The sequence below is a fragment of the Durotheca rogersii genome (genome assembly GCF_024521655.1).
Source record: "Durotheca rogersii strain YMJ 92031201 chromosome Unknown GGS23scaffold_17, whole genome shotgun sequence".
NCBI classification, from domain to species: Eukaryota; Fungi; Ascomycota; class Sordariomycetes; order Xylariales; family Xylariaceae; genus Durotheca; species Durotheca rogersii.
This window is the reverse complement of record NW_026251248.1, coordinates 474157-490970: the sequence shown is the minus strand read 5'-3', so window position 1 is coordinate 490970 and position 16814 is coordinate 474157. Positions and strand designations below refer to the sequence as shown.

At 60.6% G+C, this 16814-nt stretch overlaps 7 protein-coding genes across 7 annotated transcripts; 3 read left to right on the top strand and 4 right to left on the bottom strand.

Moving 5' to 3' along the window:
* Positions 1-303: 303 nt before the first annotated feature.
* Positions 304-1182, top strand: GGS23DRAFT_606182 (ribose 5-phosphate isomerase A; the record flags this gene model as incomplete). The annotated part of the gene is made up of 1 exon (XM_051519872.1): positions 304-1182. One exon carries the CDS (start codon positions 304-306, stop codon positions 1180-1182), a length of 879 nt encoding a protein of 292 aa, XP_051370329.1.
* Positions 1183-1500: 318 nt separating this feature from the next.
* Positions 1501-3506, bottom strand: GGS23DRAFT_575903 (ras family-domain-containing protein). The gene is made up of 6 exons (XM_051516822.1): positions 2961-3506; positions 2884-2909; positions 2665-2753; positions 2469-2598; positions 2111-2389; positions 1501-2014 (listed from the first exon to the last, which is right to left on the bottom strand). The coding sequence occupies exons 1-6, from the start codon at positions 3014-3016 to the stop codon at positions 1959-1961; spliced, it is 636 nt and encodes a 211-aa protein (XP_051370328.1). The 5' UTR covers positions 3017-3506; the 3' UTR covers positions 1501-1958.
* Positions 3507-4057: 551 nt separating this feature from the next.
* Positions 4058-5432, top strand: GGS23DRAFT_598394 (P60-like protein; the record flags this gene model as incomplete). The annotated part of the gene is made up of 2 exons (XM_051518769.1): positions 4058-4209; positions 4274-5432. The coding sequence occupies 2 exons, from the start codon at positions 4058-4060 to the stop codon at positions 5430-5432; spliced, it is 1311 nt and encodes a 436-aa protein (XP_051370327.1).
* A 1083-nt stretch (positions 5433-6515) lies between these two features.
* On the top strand, positions 6516-8681 carry GGS23DRAFT_598393 (uncharacterized protein; the record flags this gene model as incomplete). Its single annotated transcript, XM_051518768.1, has 2 exons — positions 6516-8577; positions 8665-8681. 2 exons carry the CDS (start codon positions 6516-6518, stop codon positions 8679-8681), a joined length of 2079 nt encoding a protein of 692 aa, XP_051370326.1.
* Positions 8682-10056: 1375 nt separating this feature from the next.
* On the bottom strand, positions 10057-10844 carry GGS23DRAFT_606178 (uncharacterized protein; the record flags this gene model as incomplete). The annotated part of the gene is made up of 2 exons (XM_051519871.1): positions 10057-10654; positions 10765-10844. The coding sequence occupies 2 exons, from the start codon at positions 10842-10844 to the stop codon at positions 10057-10059; spliced, it is 678 nt and encodes a 225-aa protein (XP_051370325.1).
* Positions 10845-11764: 920 nt separating this feature from the next.
* Positions 11765-13619, bottom strand: GGS23DRAFT_598391 (L-Aspartase-like protein; the record flags this gene model as incomplete). Its single annotated transcript, XM_051518767.1, has 4 exons — positions 11765-12642; positions 12822-12923; positions 12989-13148; positions 13218-13619. 4 exons carry the CDS (start codon positions 13617-13619, stop codon positions 11765-11767), a joined length of 1542 nt encoding a protein of 513 aa, XP_051370324.1.
* Positions 13620-14767: 1148 nt separating this feature from the next.
* GGS23DRAFT_611709 (uncharacterized protein) lies at positions 14768-16470 on the bottom strand (the record flags this gene model as incomplete). Its single annotated transcript, XM_051520435.1, has 5 exons — positions 15910-16470; positions 15809-15848; positions 15668-15735; positions 15168-15612; positions 14768-15102 (listed from the first exon to the last, which is right to left on the bottom strand). Exons 1-5 carry the CDS (start codon positions 16090-16092, stop codon positions 14768-14770), a joined length of 1071 nt encoding a protein of 356 aa, XP_051370323.1. The 5' UTR covers positions 16093-16470.
* Between the last annotated feature and the right edge of the window lie 344 nt (positions 16471-16814).

Sequence of the window (16814 nt, the reverse complement as noted above, 5' to 3'; positions counted from 1 at the left end):
AGATCGGGTTTCATGAGCCTGGCTCCTATGCGCATCGCCGCCGCGAGGGTAACATCGACGTCGTCATCGCCAGCGTGGCCCCGATATCTCGCCGGACCGCGTGCTTTATTAAGAGGCCTCCCCGCCTCCGCGTTCGCCGTCTCTTTCCATCCTGCCACCTCCCAGCACCTCTGCTCAGCTTCACCACCAGCCCACCACCCCCGTAGCTATAGCACCTCCGTCCGTCTGCCATCGCCTCGTTACCCAACTTCCCTTGCCGTAACCGCCATCCCGTCCTCTTACTTCTCAACTACCACCGCGGCCATGGCATCCGCCAGCACGAGCCTGATCGAGTCGGCCAAGCGCGCGGCCTGCGTCCAGGCCGTGGCGGAGAACTTCGACGCGACCTTCCGGTACGTGGGGATCGGCAGCGGGAGCACGATCGCGTACGTGGTCGAGGCGATCGCGGGGCTAGGGCCGGGCGTGACGAGCGGGATGCGGTTCGTGCCGACGGGCGCGGGGTCGGCGGCGCTGGTGCGGGGCGCGGGGCTGACGGCGCTGTCGGTGCCGGAGCTGCTCGCGCTCGAGCCGGGCCCGGCGCCCAGCCCCGCCGCCGAGAACGTCCCCCACCGCCCCATCGACATCTACTTCGACGGCGCCGACGAGGTCGACCCCGAGCTCAACTGCATCAAGGGCGGCGGCGCGTGCCTGTTCCAGGAGAAGCTCGTCGCGCGGCTCGCGCGCCGCTTCGTCTGCGTCGCCGACTCGCGCAAGCGCGCCCCGCGCCTCCTCACCCACTGGGCTTACGTCCCCGTCGAGGTCGCCCCCGCCGCCGCCGAGTACGCCCGCCGCGAGCTCGCGCGCCTCGGCAGCGTCGACCCCACGATCCGCACCGTCCCTGCCGCCGCCGATGGCGCCGCCCCCGCGCCCCTCGTCACCGACAACCACAACTACATCGTCGACGCGCCCTTCCCCGCCCTGCTCCTCAACGCCGAGGCCGACCAGCTCGACCCCGCCCGCGGCCGCTGGACCCCCGACGCCCTGCTCGCCCGCATCCGCCAGGTCTTCGGCGTCCTCGAGGTCGGCATATTCGCCGGGCTCGACGGCCCCACTGCCGCAGCCCAAGGCCCTGACGCCGAGGGCGTGCGCCCCGTCAAGGCGTACTTTGGCCGACCGGATGGCGAGGTGGAGACGCTAGGGTGAGGGCAGAGCGAGGTTGGCTCGGTCCGCAAGACGATGAGGTGTAGTTGGTGTACGTAGGTACGGACTGCCGCAGTCGAGACGGTAGCGTCATTAACACGGCGGACGGCTCGCGAACCCTTGTTCCGGATAGACTCCCGGTCATAGTCTTCTTTATCGTGCTGGTTGTAATATGGGGGAGTGGCAAACGAAAGAAAAAAAGAGGAGACGGGAAGGAATCTACTCTCGCTCTAGTGGTATGCGATCGCATGGCATATGGAGGCTAGTACCGTGTGATAGAGGCTCGAGTCGCTTAGATATAACAACACTCAACATTTAAATTTCATGGCTGCGTCGCATCGTGCGGAGATGATAAATGTTTACCCCTACAATATTAGCTCCAGCTGGCCAGTGCCACATCTCGTACCCCCTACCACGTAGATGCTTCTGCGCTCGTTTGGCGTCGACGGCCGACACCGATAAGGAGGTAGGCGCGCGGAAAGATAACAGATATTACTTATACTAAACGTCGTACTTGCAATCGTCGGTTCCCCGGTTCTCTCGTGGCTTCGTCTCGTGAGATGACTCCCGTATAGTACAACATCTCTTGCTGGCCCATTCGCTATGCACAGAATCTGCTCTGCCCACTCCTCGCGTGTCGCCCCGCTGTGCGAGTGGCAGCAGCAGGGGCGGCGGCAGCATAGTTGCCACATACTCCCCATCCTTCCCATCCTCCCGTTTCGTTCTATTCTCCTCTCTCTCGTAAATGGGGTCGTGCCGTCTCGGCCACCTTCTCTGCTTCAGCACGAACATCCTTCCTGCTGAGAGGCAGGCGCATTGGTCTTGACATCGATCACTGTAGGGTTCTGTTAGCCTCGGCTGGTCCAATCTCTCCTTTCACCCCCGGCTGTGTTGTAGGGGAGGATGTATATGCATCTGAGGGTCGACATACTCTGTGACGATGCCTGTGCAGCGGCGTCGGCGCCCTCCATGCCGGGGAGAGCCTGCGCTATCCTCCGGAAAAGGCTCTTGACGTTGTGGCCAAGCTTCGCACTCGTCTCGACGAACATCAGGTTGTTCTTCTTAGCCTCCTCCTCGCCTTGCGCCGTGGTGACCTCCCGCTTGTCGTTGAGGTCCGTCTTGTTGCCCACCAGCACGATGATCACATCGTTACCGCGCTCTGCGCGCACGTCGTCGATCCACTTCTTGGTGTTCTGGAACGACTTCGCATCTGTCCTTCCGTGTTAGCCTCTCGCGGTCTGCCGATACCCACTGGGGTGGTGAGAGTATGTGGGGGTGATGAACCGTACTTGAGATATCGTAGACAACCACCGCGACACTTGAATCTCGAATGTATGACGGAATCAAACTCCTAAATCGTTCTTGACCAGCCGTATCCCAGAGCTGTAGTCGCACCGTTCGGTCTTCCAGGTACATCGTCTACGGCGCGTCGGTTAGCCGAGCTTCATCGCACCTCCGTCGTCCCATGCAGCCATGCCAACTTGCCTTGGAGAGGAAATCGATACCAATGGTAGCTTGGTACATGTTGTCGAAGGAATCGTACATGAAGCGCGTTATCAGGGACGTCTTTCCAACTGAGTGAGGGTGCAAAGTTAGCCGTTTTAGCCAAGCACTACGGACTGCAACCATCGCCGAAGCCATCGTCGCTCACGTATGGGCATGCGTCGTGTACAGGGCGACAGTGGGGCGGGGCACACTACATACCGCTTTGTTCGCCAAGGAAGACGAGCCTATCCGAAGTCAGCAGCAGAGTCTATTCGGGATGTTGCTGGGCGGCTTACTTGAATTTCTTCAGCGGGTTGTTGTATGACCCTCCTGCTCCTCCGGCCTGTGCCATTTTGTCGGGCTGAGGGGTTGCTTTCTAGGTACGTTTCTCGCTGCCGTTGGTCGTAGTAGCTGAGGATACTATTGAAGAAGGGTAGTCCCGTCGCGGGCTGACCGAAACTGGCGGAGGCGGTATGGACGAGGACGAGGCGGGAGCCGGGTTGGTTGGGATAGGACCAAGACGGAGGGTCGCAGGGAGATAGAAGAAGAGAGAAAGTATTAAGGCAAAATAGAAGGAAAATAAATAATAAGCTATCCGGGTTGTTGTATTTCCCCCCCGGCTTCTTTGGGCTTTGTCCCCGGTGGCAGAGAGGCAGGAAGAAGGGTGGATGGTATCGAGGTGCTACGGAGAGAGAGGGAGACAGAGTCGGAGAGAAAGGCAGAGTAAGTCGGTATGCACTGTAGAGTTGTTCTTTGCTACCTTACCGCAAAAAGGAGGCGGTCTCTGGAGGCAGGTACATTTAGCTGGGTAAGGTGGAATCGTCACAGGCGTTGACGACCCGATTCGACTGGCGACAGCAGATCAAGCCTGATGGGGATGACCGGATGCTTGGATGGACGGGGCTGCTCGACGGCTGCCAACGGCAATCGATAACGAAATGTACCTACGTGTAGGTATACCTACCATGTACCTAGAATGTTAGGCACTATAGGTACCTGCTACGTACTACCTAAGGTAGGTAGGTACCTAAGGTATAGTACCATCTCAAGTCTACCAGGGAGGCGACCAATCAAAATATCGCCGACCCGCCGACTTACCGACTCTCGACCGCCTGTCTGCAAGCTTCGGTGACCCCACAGCCTCCACCCAACCCAACCCCGTCCTGGCTTACCAAACCAAACGGCCAAACCCAACGTTGGAGGAGCTAAGGGAGCGAGATAAGCCGAACTAGTCTTATCAGATGCCCACCCGCGCGCCGATAACCGATAACCAACATTACCCAGCGAAAATTCTCAGATAGACGCATCCGCCTCCGTCCTCAGGTGCCGTTTTGGGCTGCGACCATCCCCATACCGACAAAGTCCACCATTCCGCACGTCAATATCGCCAAAGATGCCGGTCATCCAGCCCCTGAAGGGGTCAACCGCGGCCCCCGCGACATACAAGCAGCCCTCGAGGAAGGGGAAGAAGGCCTGGAGGAAGAACGTCGACGTTACCGAAGTCGAGAAGGGCCTCGACGAGTTGAACGAGGAGATCATCAAAGGGTGCGTGCGCTCATGCTTCCCTGCGCGCCCCTCGCTAGCTTTTTGACTGACCTGGCCGCTCCAGTGGTATTCTCGCTGATCGGCCTTCGGATGAGCTCTTCGTCATCGACACGGTCGGCGACTCTTCACTCCCGAAGCAGTTCCCAGAGCATACCTCGAAGCCCCTAAAAGCCGACGAGATCATTTCCGCACGCTCGGCCGTGCCAGCAGTCTCTCTACGGAAGCGTCCAGGAGATAAAACCTCGGACGGTGTTATCCCGGCGAAGCGACTACGAACAGGATACGTCACGCACAAGGAGCTCAATCGACTGCGCAAAGTTGCCGATGGCCACCACGAATCTACCGTCGAAGTCAGCGATGCGTCGTATGATGCATGGGGAGCCGTGGCCAAACCCGAGCCGGAGGTGTTAGTAGATACGAGGGACGAAAAGAAAAAGGCCCCTAAATCATTATCGCAGAAGCCGATATCACTGCTGGCGAGTGGCAAGATGCCCAAGGCTGTGCCAAAACCTACTGGCGGCTACAGTTACAACCCCGTGTTCACAGATTACGAGGCTCGGTACGTCGAAGCATCTAACAAGGCCGTCGAGGCCGAGCGACAACGTCTGGCGGCCGAAGAAGCGGAGCGCGTCAAGCAAGAAGCAGCGGCTAGATCGGCGGCCGAAGCGGAAGCCGCAGAAGCGCGGGCGGACCTGTCCGAGTGGGAAGACGACTCGGAATGGGAGGGCTTCCAGAGCGGCGGCGAGGAGCTCAAGGCCAGCACGAAGCGGCCCGAGCGCAAGACCAAGGCGCAGCGGAATAGAATCCAGCGACGGAAAGAAGAGGAGCGGCGAGCGAAACACGAAGCCAAAACCAAGGTGCGCAAGGCTCAGCTCGAGCAGATCAGGCGAATCGCCAAGGAGATATCGGAACGCGAACGAGAGCGAACGCTCGCGGTAGCCAAGGCCGAAGACAGCGAGGGCAGCACCGACGACAATGAGGAGGTGCTCCGACGACGCCAGCTGGGGAAATTTAAGCTCCCAGAGAAGGACCTGGAACTGGTCCTGCCGGACGAGCTGCAGGACTCGCTGCGTCTCCTCAAGCCCGAGGGAAACCTGCTGAAAGATCGGTACCGGAGCTTGTTGCTGCGAGGCAGGATGGAAGTCAGGGGCAGGATACCGTTCAAGAAGCAGGCCAAGACTAAGCTCACGGAGAAGTGGACCTACAAGGACTTTGACATATAGCGTCCAGGGTACATGTAGGTAATCCCTACCAGAGTAGAACGAACACCGAAGACGGCAAGAAGAAAATATCTCATGTGGATAACGGGCACACGTCGCACGGCCATTGTGCCACCCACAGCTGTGTGTCAACTCGGCTGCGTCGGAAACCCCGCCATGCCGATTTTTTTCCTGCTCGGGTCAGCCAACGCCAGGATAGGGGGGGAAGGGGTTCTTGAAGATCCTTGGGTATTTCAACGCCGCGTCCTGTCCAAGTTGACCTGTCCGACCTGGGCAACTTGATTTTTCCTCCCAGAGAAAAAAGAAAGAACATGAAGATTGATACCGAATCCATTCAAGTCGATCCCGTCAACGCCCACCTGGTGATATTTCTCTGCTCCTTTTTCCTGTAGCGACGCTGGGTGCGGGTTGCGGGGCTGACCTGGAACTCGGAGCGCGCACGCCAAGCGACACCGGCGATCGGGGTTCCGTGCTTGCGGGTATGACGCCATGGGCGATAGATTAGCACAGGGGAGAAAATGCCCGCCGATAAGGTGGCCTGGCCTGACCTAAGGGCAGCTCGTCCAAGGGGAAGCGCCGGAAACGCCCAACCACGCCAACCGAGTACGGCGATACATCGGTACATGGCCGCACACGCCGCCCACGCCGCCCACGCCTCCTTATTGCCTACGTCCAACTCCCACTCCAGCCCATATCGCTATGTCGTCGTAGTCGGTCGGGTCCATCGACCCATCTCTCCTTTCCCACCTCACATCGCTCCTCTCCCAGCCCGGCACTTTATTTCTCTTCATCCTCGCCCGCCCTTCTTCCACCTCGACCTGCCCGCCGACCTTCGCTTGTTTACCTCCCCTCTTTTACAGCCAATTGGGAGCACGAGGGAGAGACAGTCCCCTACGTACATCACCGCTTCATCTGCTTTGCTCAGCTACCTAATGCATACCGTCCCCTCGTTCGCTATGTGACCTCCCCCTTTCTTATGCTTGATGTATGCGTAGTCCTTCCTTTGTGATACCCTCCTCCTCCCTCTCCCCTTTCTCATCTTCGGAACTGGGCTTGAACGCAGCCGAATAATCATCATACCGTACCATGTCGTCGCAGCTGCGCGCCGCCGCCGCTATGGGCCGTCGCGTTGGCCCCCGGGGACTTCTTCCTAGCTGCAACCTCTTATCATCCTCGTACCCGGTCCTAAGACAGAGCCATGTCCGCGTCCACGCTCGCCGATCTGGCACCACCTCTCGACCGAATACCCTCGCCAGGGGAGCTGTGCCACCGCTCTTCCCGTCGAGACTCCTCGCCCGCGCGCTGTCAGGGAGACCGCTCCCGCAGGGACGATCGGCTGTCCTCAACTTCTTATACCGCACCGCCGCTGTGGTCGGCACGGGGTTCGGGTTCATGGGCGCGCTGCTAGCCGCCTTCTTCATATACGACTCGACGACGTACGAGGAGTCGTCGTCGACTCTCGGCGACTGCCACGTCTCCGAGGCAGCCCTCAACCCGCGCCGCGGCGGGCCCAAGAACCTCCCCATCGTAGAGGCCCTGCTTGACGACGACGAGACGGAGGAGTCCAGGCAGAGGAAGACTAAGCCACACCTCGTCATCCTGGGTGGCGGCTGGGGGAGCGTCGCCCTGCTGAAGCAGCTCAAGCCCGGAGACTATCACGTGACCGTGATCAGTCCCAATAATTACTTCCTATTCACGCCGATGCTCCCCTCCGCGACGGTCGGGACCCTGGAGATGCGCAGTCTGGTCGAGCCCATCCGCAGGATCCTGTCGAGGGTTGGCGGGTCCTTCCTCCGGGCGTCGGCCGAGGACGTGGATTTCTCGCATAAGCTGGTGGAGGTGTCGCAGACGGACGCGAGGGGCGAGGAGGTACGGTTCTACGTGCCGTACGACAAGCTGGTTATCGCGGTCGGGTCGGTGACGAACCCGTACGGGGTCAAGGGCCTCGAGAACTGCTTCCTGCTCAAGGACATCAACGACGCCCGCATGATCCGGAACCGGGTGATGAGAAACCTCGAGCTCGCCTGCCTCCCGACGACGCCCGACGACGAGCGGCGCCGCCTCCTCTCCTTCGTCGTCAGCGGCGGCGGCCCCACCGGCGTCGAGTTCGCCGCCGAGCTCTTCGACCTGCTCAATGAGGACCTGTCAAAGCGCTTCCCGCGCCTGCTGCGCAACGAGATCTCGGTGCACCTGATCCAGAGCCGCGGCCACATCCTCAACACGTACGACGAGACGCTGTCGCGGTACGCCGAGGAGCGGTTCGCGCGCGACCAGGTCGACGTGCTGGTCAACTCGCGCGTCAAGGAGGTGCACCCGGACCGCATCGTCTTCACCCAGCGGGCCGACGACGGCACCATCGTCACCAAGGAGCTGCCCATGGGCTTCTGCCTCTGGTCGACGGGCGTGTCGCAGAGCGAGCTGTGCCGGCGCATCGCGGCGAAGCTCGGCCCGGCGGCGCAGAACAACCGCCACGCGCTCGAGACGGACGCGCACCTGCGGCTCAGCGGCACGCCGATGGGCGACGTGTACGCGATCGGGGACTGCGCGACGGTGCAGAACAACGTGGCGGACAGCGTGGTGGCGTTTCTGCGGGGGCGGGCGTTCCGGCTGGGGCGGGACCCGGAGGCGGTGGAGCTGGGGTTCGGGGAGTGGCGGGCGGTGGCGGCGGAGGCGCGGCGGCGGTTCCCGCAGGCGGGGGCGCACCTGCGGCGGCTGGACCGGCTGTTCGCGCAGTTCGACCGGGACCGGTCGGGGACGCTGGACCTGGGCGAGCTGCGCGAGCTGCTGCGGCAGATCGACAGCCAGCTGACGTCGCTGCCGGCGACGGCGCAGCGCGCGAACCAGCAGGGCGTGTACCTGGCGCGCAAGCTCAACCGCCTGGCGCGCGCCGCCCCCGGGCTCGCCGCCAACGACGTCCGCGACGGCGACCTCGACGACGCCTGCCACCCCGCCTTCGCCTACCGCCACCTCGGCAGCCTCGCCTACGTCGGCAACTCGGCCGTCTTCGACCTCGGCGGCGGCTGGCGCGCCGCCGGCGGCCTCTGGGCCGTCTACGCCTGGCGCAGCGTCTACTTCGCCCAGAGCGTCGGCGTGCGCACCCGCATGCTCATGGCCATGGACTGGGCGAAGCGGGGCTTGTTCGGCCGAGGTGAGCTTTTTTTTTCTTTTCTCTTCTCTTTTCTGCCCTACCCGCGCGGACACATCCCGCGCATAGCCCCGCTAACGTGTTGCGCAGATCTCATGAGTTTCTAATCTCGCTCCCCTTCGGGCCTGCCTACCCGGCCGGAGCGCGCAGCTGATACCGACGGGCGGGGCGTTCGCAGAAAAGCCAGCGAGCTGGCGATTGGCGACATGCCGCTCTCTTGGCTTGCACGGCACGAGCTGAGGTAGGATCACGCAGTAGAAGCCGCGAGCGCCGGCGACGGCGGCCCCGCCCCGCCGGTTCGGCGGTGTAGGCGAGTATGTCTGTTGGCCTGTCGATCCCCTTACGCGTAAGCTTGTCGTTTGCATATCGTGCTATTAATGGGTAAGGGAACGGGTACGGGCGGGGAGGGAGGTGTTTGGTCTGGACTGCGGAGGGGGCGCGTAGCATAATTTGGCGATTAATACCCGAGTCTATTAGCACGTTATATTTCCATCGTCTGCATACACGCGCCCGGATTGTGCTTTATATGTTGTAATTCGTCCGTCATATACCTACGCAGTACGTATCAAAAGGCTCACTTTATCCCTGCCCTACTCTCGTTCGCCCCTTGAGCCCGTATTTATATCTCGCGCTCGTCATCGGTAAATCGTCGTGTATGCTAACCAGAGTACTCCATATATTTCTATATAGTGAAGAGGATCAGCATGGGCCTGTAGGGGAGACGGATAAAGAACACAGCCACAGCTGCCCACAACTGGCCGAGGTGCCGATGACCAGGAATAGACAGCTGCAACGGCATGTACGATAGCTATACACATAATCGACCAGCTGTACATGGCAGCCGGGCCAAATGAGAACAGAGACTCTAACGAAGACATGGGCATCATACGAATGCACGGCAGCGAGGATGGCGACAAAGGAGTGAATGGACCATCTGCTCTATACGGCGGTGATAGGCGAGCAATAAAGAATGAAACATGGATGGTGAACAGGGCGAGGGAGAAGGAGGAGAGTGAGCGGCACGGCATCGTTCCGGTGCCGCACAAAACACAGACGGAGAGATTCTCGACGAGGATTATATGTCTACTCTCAGAGGAGAGAAGGGGGGAGGAAATGGCTTTCGTGTACGCAGAGACGACCAGGCGGGAGGCCGAGGGCGGTTTATCGGGCCCACGCGAGGTCAGGAGGGGAGGTGGAGGCGAGACACGTTCACAGCGAGCTGAGAGAGTTCCCGAGGAACCACTATGAGATATGCCCAACTAACCCGACAATCGCCGTCCGGAACGCCAACGAAAGGCTACATACGCTAGGCAACCAGGCAAGTAGGTCCTAAACAAGCCGCTTCGCCCCATTCCGTGCCGTTTCCCCCCCTGACGAGTCCTCGCAGACGAGACACTTAACCGAAGAAGGATAATAGCAGGTGTGGATGAATAATAAAGAAAATGCCAGCCGATCGCATAGGTAGGGACCTCCCGCTCCCCTCTACCCCACCACCTCGGTGCCGGCGAGCATGTCCCAGGTGGGGATGCTGGCGGGGGCGAAGGCGGCCCAGCCGGTGGAGCGGCGCTGGGCGCGCTTGGCGCCGGCGTACCACATGGCGCGGTCGCGGGCGGCGGGCCAGCCGGCGGCGGCGCCGATGGAGCGGCCGAGCGCGCGGCCGTCCGCCAGCGCCGCGCCCAGCGCCGCCGCCGTCCACGCCACGCAGCTCCGCCCGGGGTCGCCCGCGTCGTCGCCCACCGCCGCCGGCGCCGGCACCGGCACCCCCGCCAGCACCTCCCGCAGCCGCTCCCCGCTGCGCACCTTGCCCACCAGCACCCGCACCATCAGCGACCCCGGCCCCAGCGTCCACGTGATCGGCACCTCCTCGTACTTCAGCTCCCACCGCAGAGTATTCCCCGGCGCCGGAGCCGCGTCCGGATTGGCAGCCTGCGAGGCGGACGCGCCCGACGGCGTCAGCGTGGTCTCGTCGCCGCCCTCGTCGGCCGCCGGGCTCAGGAGTAGGCTCTCGCGCACGTGGATGCGCAGGCCGAGGCTGTCGTCGTTGACGAGCTTGGGCCCGATGTTGAAGGCCCAGTGGTATCTGCGGTGCGGAGCGGGAGTGAGCGCGGCACACCTCGGACGGGCGGAGCACACCCGTCTGCGTGCCCGGGTGGGCCAGGAGATGGGGGGGACCGGGGGGGGGGAACTTACGCGTCCTCGCCGCCCGGCAGACGCGGGCTAACATCTCGCGAGTATAGGGCGAGGTAGAGGCGATCCTTGTTGCGAGTCATGACGGCTCGGTGCTGGTTTTCGTGCCGAAGTCGCGGGGATCTGGCCTCGTAGAGTTTGCCGACCTCGGACGTGTGATAGAGTCGAAGGTTCCTTGAAAAAAAAGATTCTGGTAGCGAAATTGAGGGATACGATTTAGGACGATGGTGAAGGAGAAGAGAGGCTGGGAGAGGCGGGGGGGAGAAGAAGAGAATAGCTTTATAGATACGGAGCGCAGCAGGCAGGTGAGGCACTCGAGGCCTCCCGAGGACGAGGAGGGACACCTGCACCGAGTTCCTCGACAGACGGCGGAAGCTTCCAGTAGACATTACAATGTCGAGAGGTGCGACGCTGAGGCGAGATCCTGCCTGCGAGGCATCATTCAAGGGGCACCCGCGTGTTGTCGAAAGGAGCCGCAAGGAGTGCCTGCTTCATTCGTGCTTCCTTGTCAGGGACTTAACACTATGAATAGCAGCCTTATATGTCTTTATCCCCATGGTACTTGCAATTCGCAGAGGCACCTCGAGGCACCAACGCTGTATACATTTCACAGCGTAATTCCTGATGCCAAGGATGAATAGAAGAATTGTTGCCTCCCTATTCGGCATCCTCCGGCCCTCTCCGCGGGTTTTATGGGGCCCGTCGTCGATAAGACCGGCCATATGTTGCGTCTGCGCTCCGGCGCCGCTACACGATGGACAGCGTGGATGCGGAGAAACAGACCAAGGCAGAATCATTTATTCATTTATTTTCTCGACCTCTACTCGCAGCGCCTTTTTTTCTCGAGAAATATGCCTACATGTAGATTGCTTTCGCCGTGGTTCAGGTGCATATATAGGCAATCGACGGCATAGGCCAAGCTCATCAACACCAGAGGAGACTCGGACAACTTTTAGTATTCCCACCATCATCGCCGCACGCCGTCCCGGAACCGCGCCGGCGCTCACACGTTGAGCTCGGCGGTGGCGGCGCGGTCGATGGCGGCCTGGTAGGGCCGGAGCTTGGCGGCGAGGACGCCGGCGGGGCCGCAGAAGCGGTCGACGATGGCGGCGCTGCGGCCGACGTAGAGCTCGGGGCGCAGCATGTCGTCGATGTCGGCGCGCACGGGGGCGAAGAAGGGCGCCGCCTTCATGCGCGCGACCAGGTCGTTGGCGCCGCCCTCGTCCTTGACCACGGCGCCGGCCTGGTGCGACAGCACGCGGATCTGCTCGTGCGCCTCCTGCCGCGACTCGCCCCGCGCCACGAGCCGCGCGATCACCGTCTCCGTGATCATGAACGGCAGCTCCTCCTGCACCCGCGCCGCCACCCGCCGCGGGTACACCACCAGCCCGCTCGTCACGTTGTCGAGCCCGAGCAGGATCGCGTCCGCCAGCAGGAACGTCTCCGGGATGTCGATCCGGCGGATCGCGCTGTCGTCCAGCGTCCGCTCCTGCCACTGGTCCGCGAGCGTGGCCGCGAAGCTCGCCGGCTTCGACATCAGCTCCCGCGCGAGGCTGTAGACGCGCTCGGAGCGCATCGGGTTCCGCTTGTACGCCATCGCCGACGACCCGATCTGGTCCTTCTCGAACGGCTCCTCGATCTCCTTCCACGCCGCGAGGTGGCGGATGTCGCCGCAGATCTTCTGCGCTGTCGGGCCGAGCCCCGCGATGGCGTTGGCGACGATCAGGTCCACCTTACGCGTGTACGTCTGGGTCGAGACGTCGTAGCAGGCCGGGAAGCCAGTCTTCTTGCAGAGCAGCGCGTTCAGCTCGTCGCACTTGGCGTCGTCGCCGCCGAAGATCTCCAGGAACGACGCCTGCGTTCCGGTAGTGCCCTGAGCACCTGTTCAATAAGGGGTCAGTATCGGCAACTGGAGGCAGGTATGTGTATGTGTTGAAAGCACGGCTTATTGGCAAATCTTGGTCTGCAAAAAGAAAAAGAAAAAGAAGAAAATCCATTCGAGAAGATCTCCAACAAGAGACGAAAAGGGATAACATGAATAAATTTGAGTTTCGCAGTACCTCGGAATTTGAGACCGTTTCGGACGTGCTCGAAGCTCTCGAGGTCGAACAGGAGGTCCTGGGCCCACTGCGCCGCCCGTTTGCCTACGGTAATCAACTGCGCTATCGAGGAATCAGAGTCAGCAGGCATTGCGCCTCTAGGCGTGAAACCGTTCTGGGGTAGGAACCTGGTTGGAGGTGGGTGTAAGCCAGCGTCGGCGTGTCCTTCCACTGGAGGGCAAATTTAGCTAAGTTGGATATGACCTTAGCGAGCTTCGGGAGCAGGAGGTCGATCGCGTCTCTCATGAGGATGAGTTCGGCGTTGTCAGTGACGTAGCAGCTCGTGGCCTAGGAGAAGAGGGCCGGGTTAGGCACGGTGAGCTCTCTCGGGGAGAGGCGCAACAACTAGGTACTCACTCCCAGGTGAATGATGCCGGCGGCGGCCGGGGCCACGGCGCCGAAGGCATGGACGTGGGCCATGACGTCGTGGCGACGCCGCTTCTCCTCGACGCGGGCGATCTCGAAGTCGGCGTCGGTGACCTCGAGGTGGGCGGCCATCTGCTCCAGGGCTTCGGCGGTGATGGTCTCGATGCCGAGCTCGCGCTCGCTCTCGGCCAGGGCCAGCCACAGCTTGCGCCACGTCGAGTGACGCGAGCGCTGGCTGAAGAGCCGAGCCATCTCGGGGCTGCAGTACCGGCCCGTCAGGGAGGTCTGGTAGGTGTCGAAGACCGAGGGGCCGGGCTTTGTCGCCTTCAGCTGCTCGAGCTGCGCCTGCAGATCTCGGATCTGAGTGTTGACGTCTGCCTCGCTGCCGGCCATCTCGACTAGGCTTCTGTACGGTTCTAGATGTGAGCTTCTGATTGTTGGTGAGTGGTCAGCAGACTGAGACTGGGTATCCATTTCTAAAATAAAATTAGACCAAATAAAAAAAACATAGGTCTACCCTTCTAGTGCTGATATGTCGAATACCAGTGGGTGAAGCCAACGGGGAATACCTGTAATACCCCCCTACTTATAAGGTCTGGCAATTGGGCGCAGGGATTGGTCCGGGGGGCGGACGATTCCTTGCTGCGGCACACGGATGATGATGATAAGATAGGATCAGAATTTTATCGTGATTGTGGATTCGCGGGGTCGTTCGACGGAGATGCGGGACGGGACCGGCCGGCCGGAAGGACAAGTACTACAAGTACTGCTACCTGTAGTAGAGCAAGGTGTTGCTCTAGCCTCTAAGTGAGGCGAGGTTCAGGCTAACAGCTCCTAGCGGACGCAGTACCTACATCAACCCGGTATTAATACTTGACGTCGTTAATTTAGGTACCTAACCTAGGGCATTCCACGCCCCCCCCCCCGCTATTAAGCCCCTTATGCTCCTCGCGGGGCTGCCGGTTGCTCACACCCGTAAACGAGACTTACCTCGCTCGACAGCACCCTTTCCATGCTCTGTGGAATTAGGCGACAACGGAGACATGCCGGCAGACACATGGCAGGCCAATATAGTAGCAGGCGCACAGGTCGTAATTTAACTGGCATACCGAATCAGCTGCGGCGCCGACTCTCCCAACGGGGTCGACCGAGTTCGGCCAGGTAACTAGATGTGACCAATACCAAGCCGCCGCGGCCTGGGCACCGCGATTCCTCGCGTACTCATTCCGTCTACAGCTACGCATCGAAATCGACAAGCCGCTAGACACTTTTCGCCACTTCTACTGACCTCCGTCCCGAGGCGTGACGCTTCAGCATGCAGAGCCTATAGAACCGACCGATGCCGAGAGTGTCGGCCGTAGCAGCTTGGGGGCGACGTCGCCTAGGCAAAGAAATGATAACGTCTCGCGACCGGTCCGGATATCTCCTTGCCACCGCATCGGACTCTTGGGGGACGGTATCAGGACGAGTCTGATTCAGGAGTATCCGTCGAAATTATACTTAAATCCCCGCAATGCGTAACGATAATCCGTGCTATCCCCCTATTCTTGGTGAAATTCCTGCTTAAAGTCACGCTCCACCTTGATTCCGGTGTGTCCGACGGGTTCCATCTCAGCCTCTACCAGACCTCTCGTGACCGTCACCTTCGAGACAGGGCAATGGTTGGTGGAAGCGCTGTTGTTCAGGCGTGTCCAGTCGCGGTACGGCGAGCGCGGGCGCACGCCCATATCTCGACTGCGGGTTCGCGAGCTCTTCACTGTCGAACGTATCCGGTCTACCCCGTGGGCGAGAGACCTATATACGAGGGGCAAGTTCGCGCACAGGATGCCGCCGCAGGGCTCCCATGCGGATAGTATCCCCAGAGGAACCTCCGACCCTGAATGCGGATCGTCATTAGTCGGTGCATAGAGAGGGGTGGGTAGCAGATGCGAAGGCCCATACATGTGATATCTTCGGATCCTACCGAGACGATGACGGACAAGCGAGCCGCGCTGATAGCGCAAGTCCCAAGACCGATGGAGAAGAGAAAGCAGAGGCCGATCTTCTTATCCATGCTGGCCTGCAACCCGAGGATAATCGGTATAGGCATGACAAAGATCCATAAATCTGTGATCAGGTTTATAGCGTTGGTGGAATACGTAAAGGCCACCTTGTCCACGCATGTGCCCGTAGCAGCCGCCGCCGCATCCCACCACGCCTGAATAGGACGGCATCCCAGGCCCAGCACGATCTCCATCGCTATCAGCCACACAACCACGAAAGCGGCGGTGACCATGACGACGACGCGGAACCTTGTGGCTGAGACGATGCGGTAATACAGCGCGAGGATCGAGAGTTTAGTGCTGGCGATAGCAACATCGTAGAAGTGGCTGAAGATGTAGTCGCCCTACCAACCATGAGGCCGCGCTCCCGAGACGTTATAGGAGAACTTGGCGGCTTACCATCAGGAATGCCTGCCGCTGCTCCCTCGAAACAGCTTGGATGTGACGCCCGAGGCCATTAGGCGGCCCTTGGAGGATAGAGATTAGGAATGCTGTCCACAGGGGGGGGGGGGGGGGGGGGGGGGGTTGAATGTAAAATACCGTAGACCAAGCCGGCTATGCACTCGGCGACGGCAGACATCTGAGCAGCAAGGGATGAGTGTCCTGAGCTTCTTCGCAGGGAGGGCGCCGGGCGAACCTACGGTGGCCCAAATGATGAGATAGTCGTCGAAGGCGAAATGGGCTTGTGACGGAGGCCTCGCCTTGGTCCATAGCCTGAAGGCGGTGCTGCCGATCTCGAGAGGGATGGGGATCGAGTAGAAGGCATTCACAAGTGCCGTCCTCGACTCGGCAAGATACTGGGGGCTGTAGGTGGCCGTCGCCATGGAGATCAGAGTCAACCCGGGGACGGGCTCTTGCTCACATCGACTGCGAATTTCCGAGCGTGAGTTACTGATAGGGGCGAATAAGTTTGCGGGGTGGGAAGAAGAGGGGGAAAGGGGGGGAGAAGAGTCGGCCAAGCCGGAGTATACTCCTCTACACCCGTATTCGAGATGTTATGGAAATGCTTGTTCAGCAATTCTCCCGCTGCCACACATGCCAACGAGCATCGGTCGAATATGTTCCCCGCTCATTCGTCTTTTTTCTTCTTTCGTTATTTAATACGACACAGCGCCCGAGCATCTTATTATCATCAGCTCCGCGACAAGAGGCTGATGGTGTGTAGCAAACGGGAGGGCAGATAGTAACACGGGTCGATACCTAGTGGTGCTCTGCAGGATTGACCGATGCTCGTAGGCATGTGTGTGTACCAAGCCTAGCGAGCCGGCCGGGGGAGAGGAGCTGACGCGCCAGGCTAGCAACAATGCATGATGGACGTGCTACGGTGACCTCGCTGCCAAGCTGTGTGAACTGCCTCTTGGAGGAAGTCGGCCAACAGCCACTTCGGCGAGGTCTAGGACGGGTCGATCACGCAACTAGGGTAGGATTGGGCTGGCCTCGCTCGCTGGGCAACCAACGTTGCGGGCGTCACACACGTGGCTCCCATGCAGCGGGCTATCGAGGCCATTTCGACGGGTGAGCGGGATATGTGGGCAAGCTGGCGGAA

Excerpts from the sequence above, each read along its gene's own strand:
- GGS23DRAFT_575903 (XM_051516822.1), bottom strand. The coding sequence starts at position 3,016 with ATGGCACAGGCCGGAGGAGCAGGAGGGTCATACAACAACCCGCTGAAG. Across the intron at positions 2,754-2,883 it reads CTTCCTTGGCGAACAAAGCG|TTGGAAAGACGTCCCTGATA; the intron begins GTATGTAGTGTG and ends ACCCTCACTCAG. Across the intron at positions 2,015-2,110 it reads TGCACAGGCATCGTCACAGA|TGATCGATGTCAAGACCAAT; the intron begins GTATGTCGACCC and ends AGAACCCTACAG.